Source organism: Hyperoodon ampullatus, assembly GCF_949752795.1.
Source record: "Hyperoodon ampullatus genome assembly, chromosome: 3".
NCBI lineage: Eukaryota > Metazoa > Chordata > Mammalia > Artiodactyla > Ziphiidae > Hyperoodon > Hyperoodon ampullatus.
The window spans coordinates 36,888,877-36,901,787 of NC_136916.1; the positions used below are offsets into that span (position 1 = coordinate 36,888,877).

The window sequence follows — 12,911 nt, forward strand, 5'->3', positions numbered from 1 at the left end:
GAGTTTTGTCGCTGAGTTCTATCTGTGGTCGTGGCTGAGAGACCTGATCACAGATTGGGTGTGCTGGTGTCACCACTTGGTATAATATTCTCAGAACTTTTTTTTTTTAAGTGACTTCTTTGTTAAAACATTTGTACTTGAAGAAAAATTTTAAAGCCCCACATTGTTGCCAAAGTGATTTTCTGAAAGAGATCTGATCAGATCACCTCCCACTTAAAATCCTTCAGCATCTCTCATGACAGAAGAAAAGGTTTCTTTCCTTTCTGACAGACAGGCATGACAGACAGGCCTTGCACCATCCAGCCTGCTCCTTTTTTTCATCTTCACCTCCTGCTTTCCCTTCTAGCAATGGCAGTGCTGAACTACTCCGTAACCCACCATTTTTTCTCAGCCCTCCCTGCCTTTGTACATGGTATTTCTTCTGCTTAGAGGCCTTCTCTGCCTTGGCCATTTGGTGAACTCCTCCTCATCATTCTTTAAAACCCATTAATATTTGTGGATGATGTGAAGCTGGAAGAGAAGTTGGTATTTTGGGTAACAGAATTAGGATCCCAAAAGGTGTTGACATTCGGGACAATGGGCTGAATCAAACATGAAGAAACATAGTAGAGATGAGTGCAAATAATGGTTCTAATATGGAGCTGTAGAGATCGGGTTTAGCAGCTGCATGTTTGGGGAAAAAAATACTAAGAATCTCTGTTGAGTGGAAAAGTGTTGTAAAATAATTTAATTGAGGCTTTATCTGTGGTTTTGGAGTGTTCAGAATGAAGGAGTGATATTCCGGTTCCATTTCAGGCCAGTCAGACCACACCTGGAGCATAGTGTTCAGAGATGAATGAGAAAGATGCGAGGGGCAGGGAGTCATGTCTAACACTAGTAGTGATACCAGCTAATGCTCTGAGCGCTTACTCTATTCCAGGCACCGTTCTTAACTCTTTATGTGTGTTATCTCTTTTAATCCTCACAATTGTCCTGTGAGGTAGGTGCTGTTCTTCTCTTTTCATGAAGAGTTCTTGAAGGAACTGGAATCATTTTACTGACAAAAGTGTCAGCATGTGACTCATCATATGAGGGGAAAGGAGGAAAAGCACAAATATTTTTTAAATACCCAGCCAAGCACTGTGCTAAGCACTGTATTTCACGTGTCATCTTATTTAATCCTCAACAACAGCCTTATTTGGAAAATATTGTTATTCCCTTTTAACGAATGAAGAAACTGGGTAAGTGACTTGCTGTCTTGATAAGTAACAGGGACAGGATATAAATCCACATCTTCAAAAGTCCCTGGCCAGTACTGGTCACATTATATTTTAATTCCATATGTTGTCTTGCTCCAGAAGGCAGCTTAGGGTGTCAATGGGGAGCTAACTGCTGGCTTAATAAAAACTTTTTGGCTACTAGAATCCTGAGATGAAATGGGTTAACTTGAATGTGTGATTTCCATGTCAGCATCAGTGTTCAGGGTCAGCTTACATCATGATTTGGCCAAGATGTTTTGGAAGCATTCAGGCATTAAAGTGGGGGAGGGAGTGGAAGGTGAGAGGGGAGTGCAGGAGTTGGGGTAGACTGGAAGAGCTTTAATGAGCCTTCCAACTGTGAAGTTCTGTGACTATTAAGACAGTTTTAAACATGAGAATTGTGTTGACCCGTGACTTTTCTTTTGTGCATAGATTGATTTATTTGTTAGATTTCTGCTTTACTGAGGTATAAATAGCATGTAAAATTATAGGATATTTAAAATAAGTACATTGTGGTGATTTGATGTATGTATACATTGTGAAAGGATGTAGTTAACATATCCATCACCTCACGTGTTTATCCTTTTTTTTTTTTTTTTGGTGAAGACATTTAAGTTCTACTCTCTTAATATATTTTAATTATACAATATAATGTTATCACCTGTAGTCACTGGTTTATGTTAGATCCTCAGACCTTACTCATCTTAAAGCTGAAAGTTTGTATCCTTTTACCAACCTCTCCCTATTTTCTCCACACACTATCTCCTGGCAAGCACTAAAGTTTGACTTTTTTTTTAAGAGTCCACGTTTAAGTGATACCATACAGTACTTGGTTTTCTTTGTCTGGTTTATTTCACTTATCATAATGCCCTCAATGTCCATCCATGTTGTCACAAATGGCAGGATTTCCTTCTTTCTCATGGCTGAGTAATATTTCTTTGTAGACATATACCACAACCTCTTTATCCATTCATCCATTCCTGGGTACTTAGTGTTTCCATATCTTGGCTATTGTGAATAATGCTGCGGTGGACATGAGAGTGCAGATTTATATTCGATATCCTGTTTTCATTTCTTTGGGCTATACAGTTATCCCTCCATATCCGCAGGTTCAGCATCTGTGGAGTCAATCAACTGTGGATTGAAAATATTCAGGGAAAAAATAATTCCAGAAAGTTCCAAAAAGCAAAACTTGAATTTGCTGCTTGGCAGCAATTATTTACATAACATTTACATTATATTGACAACTGTTTACATAACATTTACATTGTATTATGTATTCTAGTAATGTACAGATGATTTAAAGTATACAGGAGAGTGTGCTTAGGTTGTATGCAAATACGATGACATTTTATGTACAGGATTTGAGCATCCTTGGATTTTGGTACCTATCTACGTGCGTCCTGGAACCAATCCCCTGTTGATACCCAGGGATGTCTGTATACCCAGAAGTGGGATTGCTGGATGATATGGCAGTTCTATTTTTAATTTTTTGAAAACCTCCATATTGCCTCTATAGTGGCCACACCAATTTATATTCCCACTGTTGGCTGAAAAAAAATGTACAACCTAAAAGGTGAGAATTACGTTTTATTCGGCAGACTTAATGAGGACTTAAAGCCCAGGAGACAGCCTCTCAGATAGCTCTGAAGGACTCTTCCAAAGAGGTAAGGGAGGAACCAGGATAAATAAGAGTTTTTTTGAAGAAAAAAAAACAAAAAACAAAACCCAAACCAGGTAGTCAGAACATCATAAGATTACTGCTATTAAAACAAAACAAAACAGGGCTTCCCTGGTGGCGCAGTGGTTGAGAATCTGCCTGCCAATGCAGGGGACATGGGTTCGAGCCCTGGTCTGGGAAGATCCCACATGCCGCGGAGCAACTAGGCCCGTGAGCCACAACTACTGAGCCTGCGCGTCTGGAGCCTGTGCTCTGCAACAAGAGAGGCCGCGACAGTGGGAGGCCCGCGCACCGCGATGAAGAGTGGCCCCCGCTCACCGCAGCTAGAGAAAGCCCTCGCACAGAAACGAAGACCCAACACACCCAAAAATAAATAAATAAATAAATTAAAAAACAAAATAAAACAAAACAAAAAACCCAGACATCTCAAGTTAATGAATTAAGTGCTTTTCTACTTACGGGAAGATGCAAGAGTCTGGGCTTATTGAAATTATTCCTTTGATATGCACCTTATGTAGAGCCAGTATCCTTTTTTTCTCTCTCTTGAATCCCCTCAGGGTATACTGTTGAAGCTGGATGTAGAGGTTCATGGCTTGGTGGCAGGCAACCTGTTTTTCTCCATCCTGAATTCCCCTTAGGGTGCACCGTCAGGGGCCGCTGCAGTGGCTGATGGCTTGATGGCCTCAACGTTCTTTGTTTACTGAAATGGCAGAGGACATTCTTTGTCTACACCACCAGTAGTGCACAAGGGTTCCCTTTTCTTCACATCCTCACCAACACTTTCTTTCTCTTGTCTTTTTTTTTTTTTTTTTTTTTTTTTCTCTTGTCTTTTTGATAGTAGCCATTCTAACAGGTGTGAGGTGATAGCTCATTGTGGTTTTGATTTTCATTTCCCTGATGATTTAATGATGTTGAGTATCTTTTCAGGTACCTGTTGGCCGTTTGTATGTCTTCTTTGGAAAACTATTCAGTTCCTCTGTCCATTTAAAAATTGGATTGTTAGGGGTTTTTTTGCCATTGAGTTGCATGAGTTCTCCGTATATTTTGGATTTAACCCCTTATCAGATATATGATTTGCAGATATTTTCTACCATTCCATAGGTTGCCTTTTCATTTTGTTGGTGGTTTCCTTTGCTGTGCAGAGGCTTTTTTAGTTTGATATAATCGTCCTTGTTTATTTTTGCTTTTGATGCCTTTGCTTTAGGTGTCAAATCCAAAAAAGTCATCTCTAAGACTGATGTCAAGGAGCTTACCCCCTGTGTTTTCTTAAAGGAGTTTATGGTTTCAAGTCTTGCATTCAAGTCTTTAATCCATTTTGAGTGGATTTTTGTGCCCAGTGTAAGATAAGAATCAATGCATAGATTTATTCTTAAATGTATTTATAAAGTTAATTTAAATGCTTAAGTTTGATAAGGAAGCTTTGTGTCTGAGTTGAGAATTACTGGTGGTCTTGCAGTTAAACTGAAATATTTAAAACCCTATTAAGAACTTGGAGAGATACCAGCCTTTTTCCTGCATGGGATATCTGAAACTTCGTCCTGTTTAGACAGCCCTGTGGAGCTCAGCTCTGTTAGGCTTTTGGGGTGATGTGGTAAGAGCAATAGTGGTTTAGTGAGAAGGATTCTAAATTAGGAATCAGGGTCCTCTTATCGCACCTTTGTCACTAGCTAGCAGGTAACCTTTGATAGGCCTTACTCTTATTTGTAAAATGAGAGAGTTGTACAAATAGGTACAGCCTTTGGGTAAGCTTTTGAGCAATAACATTTTTTGTTTTGGAGTTTCCAAAGGAATTAATTCTAAATACGGAAGAACATTGTGTACAAAGACGTTCTTGCAGAATTATTTAATGGTTGAAAACATTTAGAAATGATATAAATGTCCAACATAGGTGACTGATTAGCATTTGGTAGAATTTTAATGTAACTCAAAGTCTTGAGAAACTGTATAGTAACATGAAAAATATTCATAAAATGTCGAGAAATGTTTTGTAATTTTCTTTAATGGATATGTGTTATATTGGGGGGAAAACCCCAAAGGGATTTGCCCTAGAAGTGCATTCAGTTCCTTGCTTTCACATTTTGTGATGCTGTGAGTTTGTGGCAGAGGGGGAATCTCAGATGGGCTGTAGAGAACAGGAGAATTTGTTGCATCTTCTCAGAATTATAGTAGAATCCAAACTGACGCTAAGATTAAGAATCTAGTAATATAGCACCCTACTTAATGCTGTTAATTTTTCAAAGCAGTTTGGTCCTAATTTAACTAACTTTATTCTTATAAACAAACCAGGTGATTCTCTGCTGTGGAGCAGAGCTTAGAATGGAGGGTGAGCCACACAGGGAACTGGAGGGCAGTTCTGGGCTTGCGGGGGTTGTTTAGAGACACTTCTGTGTCTCTAGCTCTCGCTCTCTGCTTATTCCTTTTCACCAGATCACAGGTAGCTTTTCTTCAGGCCTGACACTTGTGTGATATTTAGGGTATTCTACTCTGCTATAGAAAGCTTGTGAGTCTTGTCATCAGTCGGGACTGTTTTATAGCAGTTAGACAAGAGAAGACGAAGGTAAAGGATTGTGGGAGGTGTGGCTGTGGTCTCTCCTTTTACTCTGATTTTAATCCAGTGATCTCAGAGGAGAGGAGAACCTAAACAGCCCTGGTAGCTGGCTCTGATTCAAGCCAAAAGCACTACTGTGTTGTTTATCCACAGTCTTCCCCATTTTGAGAGGAAAATAAGTAACTTTTTCTTCATACTATTATGTGGTAAAGGGCTGTTTTGGGCTTAAGATTTATTCTAGGTTTGTCCCTGTTAATGAGAACATAAGTTAGACTGTCCCCTGAGAGCAGGGATTGCCAGGAGCTGTTTGCTGTATTCTTTTTAGCAGTAAAATATTGGATGGACGATTATATGAGATGTGTCCTTAGACTACAACTATTTTCCATACCATTGACCTGTGTTCTTTTCCACATTGCCCTATGGTCTTAGGCTCTTGGAGAAGCATAGTTTGGATTTTGTAGCTGCTACAAATTGATATCTAATTTAGTTACTATGGTAACTCTTCTGGAAAATTCATTCCTTTCTTCTTTTTCCCCTTATGACATTTCAGTTCTACTACCTAAAAGAAAAGCCAGAAGAGAAAACTTAATATCATTGGGTGTAGGAAATAGCCAGAAAATTCTCTGGCCCATTCATCTATCCAGCTAGTATTTATTTAAGTATCTACTATGTGTCAGACAGTATGCTAGCTGCTTTAGAAGTAGAATAGATTTCAAAGTGAGGTTGAGTTAACTATTCTATAGAACTCGAGAAAAACAGGAACATTGTTGCTTTTCCTTTTTTTTTTTTTTTTTCCTTTTTTTTGTGGGAATCTTAGCTCCCGACCACAGATTGAACCTGGCCCTGGCAGTGAAAGCACTGAGTCCTAACTACTGGGCCTCCAGGGAATTCCCTCATTATTTTTTAAAGATTCTGAGTGGTAATCTCAGTTTGAAAAGATAGAATTAATACAAGAAATTTTATTCTGAATTATAAAACTAATAATTTTAAAAGTATGTAAATTCAAGCCCTATTGTATATCTTTTCAGGCAATTTTATTAACGTAAAGAATTATATAGAGGGCTTCCCTGGTGGCACAGTGGTTGAGAGTCTGCCTGCCAATGCAGGGGACACAGGTTCGTGCCCCGGTCGGGGAAGATCCCACATACCGTGGAGCGGCTGGGCCTGTGAGCCATGGCCGCTGAGCCTGCGCGTCCGGAGCCTGTGCTCCGCAACGGGAGAGGCTGCAGCAGTGAGAGGCCCGCGTACCGCAAAAAAAAAAAAAAGAATTATATAGAAACACACATAAATGGGATTATAAATACATTTATATATTATTTGGTCTATTTTTCTATTGGTATGTTAGAATTTTCTTATAAATTTTCATGGGTGTGTGTGTGTATAAAATATGGCATATTTAAATGTGGCTTCCAGTTTTATTTGTCTTTTAATTTAAACTTTAGGTATCAATTAACATTATAAATGTTTCATTCTTATGTTGTCCCATTTGGCAGTAAATCTAGCTTTTACTTCAGTTTGCTGTATCTTTGGATTTTTTCTTTCCCCATTTGGCTTTCCAAAGATTTATTACTAGGGAAGCAGACGAGGCATCATCTAGTGGTCCCCCCCAACCCCCGTAAAGAATGGTAAAGAATTTGGGGATACAGTAGCCTTGTAAAATTTGAGTAGCATACTTATAAGTTAGGGGTTTTCAAACCGGGGTCAATGAAATCCTTGAAATTATATATTAAATTTAATTATGTATACATTTTTGGGGGGAAGGATCTGTAGCTTTCCTTAGATAGTCAAAGGATTCTGTGATTCAAAAAAAAGTTTAAAACCATTGCCCTAAATGACTTTTTTAGTTAACTACATTTCTGTTGGTAGAAAATATATACAAATAAACTTGGCTTTGTTTTATCTTGGGTTCCCTGAAATCTTGTGAGAGGTGTCCGAGGGGGACAATATAGTTTTCCGTTACAACTTCCTTTCCCCTCTAAAAAAACACATAAGAATTCACTTTTACTGCTTCCATTGGAGTTTCCTTAAGTATTTTAGGTGAGATGACTGACTATTTTGGTAACCCCAAAACAACTTTAAAATCTGAACCTAGAAATTCACTATGGATGCTGAATTCTTAAACCAGAAGAGATCCTCAGCTGCAAATGTAAGTTTCTGAACAGTTGAGAGATGGTGGCTTCAGTTACAAAAGGTTTTTCTTAGGAATTCTTAAGGTGCAACTGAAGGAGTAAGGGAGACAGTCTGGGCTGAGGCTCATGGGGCATTTAGGACCTGGGGAGCCAGCTGGCTCTCTTGCTGCAGGAGAGGAAAGTAGGGTGGAGAAGAGGGTGGCGTTTATACTTGGGAATTTTCCTAAGTTCCCTACCTCTGAGATCTGACTGGGCCAGAACAAGGATGTGTGTGAAATTGAGTCTTCAAACACTATTGCTTATGTTCAACTTAAACTTTTCCAAGGAGAATGGAAATTAAGCTTGAAATCTCTGAAGAGGGGAGCGGTTCATACCTTTCCTCTCTTTTCTCATGTCCTCCCTCCTTCTGTGTAGGTGGATGGAAGCATGCCTGGGGGAAGACCTGCCTCCCACCACAGAACTGGAAGAGGGGCTTCGGAATGGGGTCTATCTTGCCAAACTAGGAAACTTCTTCTCCCCTAAAGTGGTGTCACTGAAGAAGATCTATGATCGAGAGCAGACCAGATACAAGGTGAGTCCGTCCTTGCTTGGTGCTTAAATTTCTGTAAACTTGAGAGAGAAGTTTAGCATACTTTATCCTGTGAAAGAGTTACTGAGAAATATATGTAAGTGTGTTCCAACAAAATAAAATACCTGGCAGAGTGGAGAAAATTTAGTGCAAAGTCAAGATACAGTAGTAAAAGAACTTAAGCTGTCCATATTTCTGGCGCAATTCTAATGAGTAATTTGTATCTAGAAATTTTCATGGTCCTTGATGAATTTTTTATTTCTTAGAAGGTAGAGGAAGTAACTAGGGGAATTACTACTTTAAATCTAATTTTAACCAAGCTCTGAGATTTGTTGGCAAATTGAAAGCAATAGCAACTTTGGGGGAAGAAAATCACCCCATGATATTAAAGTTTAAGGTAAAATGGGACAGTGATCCGATTTCAGAAAATTGAGATAAGTGATTGATTCTTGTGGCCCATGACCCTCAAAAAGAAGACTGCTTTAATTAAGTTGGGATGTTGACAAGGACCAAATTCCCGTTGCTCACAGAGTTTCTGTGGGGAGCTTTCCTAAGAGCTCTTATCTGAAAAAAGGATGAGTATAGAAGATAGTGGAAGATTGCAAAACCAAGAGCAAATATGTAAGAGGGGTCAACTGTAAGAATTGGGCAAGAGCTCAGAATGAGTTAAGGATGAAGACAGAATCAAAAGAGTTGGTTTTTTTGTTTGTTTGGCTTTTTAATATTTAAATTAAAAGGAAAACAAGGAAATTATAGGTCTTAAGCCAAAATTAACATCCCAAATAGAAACTTTTCTTCATCAAAAAGCAAAGACTTATATTCTGAGTTTTAAATAAGTGGTTATTCTGAAGACACCTCCTGAGCTGTTCTGCTGACTCTAAAAAATGTGTGCAGAACAGGCAGGCAGAGCAGTCTCCAGCAACAGTAAAGACAATAGCCTACACCTCTAACCATCTTGAGGGTAAACCTTCCTAGAAAACAACAGGTATAGAGGTTAAGAGGGGGATGTTTATATGTGTAGTATGAAAATACCTCATTTTGGGAGTATCTTCTACTTGCCAGACAACACACTGAGTGCTTTATGTACATTTTCTCAGTTAATCTTTCCAACAAGCACAAAGTAGGTGTTAAAGTTGGGGAAACTCAGAATCAATAGGGTGAAGTGACTTACCCAGTGTCACCAATAGATAACCAAGTCAGGAATTGAATCCAACATAATTGAATTCCAAAGACCATGTTCTGCTGAGCACACTGTACACAGGAAGATTCTCCAGATGGTTCTTAACTGAGAAGAGCTGAGATGTGGATTTGGCTTTTGGGGATTAGAATGTGTAATGATACAGACAGACCTTAAGTTTAAGGGGACCATGTAAAGTCTTACAGGGAAACTTTTATTGATACAAAGAGAGTATTTATTTAGTATTTGCTTCAATATTGCCAAACCGTGCCTAATGGTCTTTTATTTGTTCTAGGCAACTGGCCTCCACTTTAGACACACTGATAATGTGATTCAGTGGTTGAATGCCATGGACGAGATTGGATTGCCTAAGGTAATTTATGTGATATTCATAGTTCTGGCTTAGTTCTGGCTGTTTGGCATAACAGTTCTCATTCTACCTGTAAAATTATTCTCAATTGATTCTTTGGCGATATATATATATAGATCTATCTATCTATCTATATTTTAATACTAAAGGGTCACTTCAGTTTGTTTTAGGAAATAGCTTTGTTCTTTTTCTTTTATATTTCTCATCCCTGCTTCACCTCACCCTAGAGAAATTCCCTATGATGTCATTTACCTTTACTACACCAAATTATAAACATTAAAATTCAGGGCTTCCCTGGTGGCGCAGTGGTTGAGAGTCTGCCTGCCGATGCAGGGGATACGGGTTCATGCCCCGGTCCGGGAAGATCCCACGTGCTGCGGAGCGGCTGGACCCGTGAGCCATGGCCGCTGAGCCTGCACGTCCGGAGCCTGTGCTCCTCAACGGGAGAGGCCACGGCAGTGAGAGGCCCGCGTACCGCAAAAAAAAAAAAAATTAACATACCATGAGGGAATTCCCTGGTGGTCCAGTGGTTAGGACTCAGCACTTTCACTGCCAGGGCCTGGGTTCAATCCCTGGTTGGGGAACTAAGATCCTGCAAGCTGAGCAATGTGACCCCCCCCAAAAAAACAAACAAATTCACATACCATGAAATTCACCATTTTAAAGTGTGCAGTTCAGTGGATTTTATTTATTCACAAAGTTGCTACATTCAAGTTTGACTTTAGGAAACATAAGGAAATATTTTAGAAATGTCATCTTCCAGCTTCAGAATAACCAAATTTGTAGGTAATATGAAGGGTTTATTTTATATTTCAAATTGTAGAGGCAGTATAATGAGATTTACTTCTTTTATCTGGTTTTGGAGGTGGCTGTAGGTTTGTTTTTTGTTTTTGTTTTTTTGACAGATTTATTGAGGTATAATTGATTACAGAAAAACCATACATATTTAATGTATACAATTTAATGAGTTTGTCCGAATCAAGGCTCTGGAGTGACACCCTACCGTGGACAGCAGGCAGTAGGCAGAACACGGCAGCAGTCTTTGCTACTGGGGGTGGGGATGAGGGGGAGGAGGAGTTTACCAGTTATGGGGGAATTGACGTCAGTTTGGCTCATCAGTTAGTTACCAGGGAAAGCAGCAGAGGGGCATGTCCCTCATAGCCCCTTGGGCAGAGTTCTTCCCTTTGATAAACTATCATAGTGGAGCCATTCTGATCTAAAGATCACTAACATTTACTGATTAGGCTGTATAATTAAGAGGAAATGTCAGCCATATGAGTAGGGTATAGGTGAAGCAGGGACTGGTTGAGCAGGAGATGTACAGAGAGCAAGAGAATAGCCATCTTGGGTGGCCTGATCATACATCTAGCTACCTAGTCCTACCTTGAATCCGTCGTAGAGGCCCTGGTACAAGTGTCACTGTTAGAGGCATGGACAGCTTTTCCCTGTCCTCTGACCTAAGAATTCTACTTCTAGGAATTTATCCCCACTCCCACCCCACCGGCTCAAAAAAAGAAAGAAAAAATTAGACAAGCACAAAAAATGTATATGTAAGGATTTTTCAGCATTGCATATGATAGGAAAAAAATGATAGCAAACCACATATTCCTTTACTCAGGGTATTAATTGTGTTACAGCCAGTCAAATACTAGTGCTGCCGTTGAAAAGGATGATGTCAGTCTATATATATATAACCGTGATGTGTTAAATGAAAAAAAAAAACAGGCTACGATTATAAGAGCTTGTGTTCTGGCTAAGATGAGATCACTATTTTTGTCTAAAAATAAAGTGAGTATTCTTGGGAAAAATCTGCAAGGAGAAATAGTTTTCATTTCTGTGTGATGGGGTTAAAGGGTGGTTTTTATTTTCTTTATACATTTCTGTGGAGTCTAAATTTCTGTAACCAAAGAAAGATTAAAAAGAAATGAGATGTGGAGTATCAGAAAGTCGCTGAAACCACTTGGAAATGAACACTTGGCATTTAGCAGAGTGCTCAGCTCACTGTTGCATACATACCTGTTGAACTGAGTAAATTCAGAGCTAAGTCTTTGCAGAAGACTAGCTTGTGTCCTCTTTTATTCAGAGCAGAGTGCTGAAGTTCTCTTCCTTGCACTGGTATGTTTGAGAATTAAGCCCCACAAATGTCAGGAAATGCAATACGTCAAGTTCTTACAGCTACTTGGCCTTTCTATGCACCTGTAACTTCCTGTTCCTGTTTTTTATATAGTATGCCCAATGGGCAATAACAATTTAACCTCTTTTGAATGGTACTAAGAGCTTTGTTAATATTTGCTATTGCTAATAGTACTGTTACTACAAAATGCCTTTTTAATAATTTAATTTTATTACCTTTTTTGTTTACTAACAGTAGTGCATTGTCCTGGACCACAATCTCAACAAACTGTTGAGGCTGTCAGGAACAATAGGATTATTATGGCTATTACCCTTGAAATGTCTGCTCTATATGATTTAAGTCCAGAAGACTTCTGAGTAATGTAGACTAAAGATACTTAGCCTAAAAATGTGTTTTTGCTCATAATATAACATGTGATTGATAATTGACAATAGTAGTGTTTATTGGGATATCTTCCCTAATCTCTTTATATGGTACATACAAATTATAGAGACTTAATATGATAATTTTTTGGTTTTTATCCATTTGACTATTATAATTCATGCTCTTGGCCAACTCCTACATGAAACATTTTGTTGTTTGATTTTTAAAATTGTTTTTAATCTGCCTAATAGTCCTCTGTTTTCTTCAATTATTCTGCCTTCTATATCCTAGTGGTGGGCATTCCTTAAGATGCAATTCTTATTTTAGCTACATTCTCTCATTCTCATGGTTTCAGTTGTTTTGAAGACTCTTTGCTATAAGATAAACACAGTTTCTTCAATTGGCTGCTGGACATTTCCCCTTGGATAGCTTTCTATCTCCTAGAGTTTCTCATATGTAAAACTAAACCTACCTTTTCCCCCAAGTGAACCTCCTCTCCTCTGCATAAATGGTACCATGTCATCATGTTCCCAGTCATCCAGTCTCAAAACCTTAGATTTACCTTGGACTCCTAAATGCAGTCATTCCCCAAGCCTTCCTCAGTTATTTGCAATGTCTCTTTTATCTGTTGAAACAACCTCCCAGCCTGCTTTCTCAGCTTCAATCTCTTCACTATTCAGTGTATCCTGTGTCTTGTCTCCAG

General features: G+C 38.9%; 1 protein-coding gene across 1 annotated transcript in view; it reads left to right on the forward strand.

Moving 5' to 3' along the window:
* Positions 1 to 12,911, forward strand: part of IQGAP1 (IQ motif containing GTPase activating protein 1) — a gene marked incomplete at its 3' end in the record, with an annotated part of 100,156 nt that overhangs the window by 26,756 nt on the left and 60,489 nt on the right. The window contains exons 3-4 of the mRNA XM_079701085.1: positions 8,011 to 8,167; positions 9,637 to 9,714. Of these exons, the coding sequence (XP_079557211.1) occupies positions 8,011 to 8,167; positions 9,637 to 9,714 (235 nt within the window). The remainder of the gene's footprint in view (positions 1 to 8,010; positions 8,168 to 9,636; positions 9,715 to 12,911) is intronic.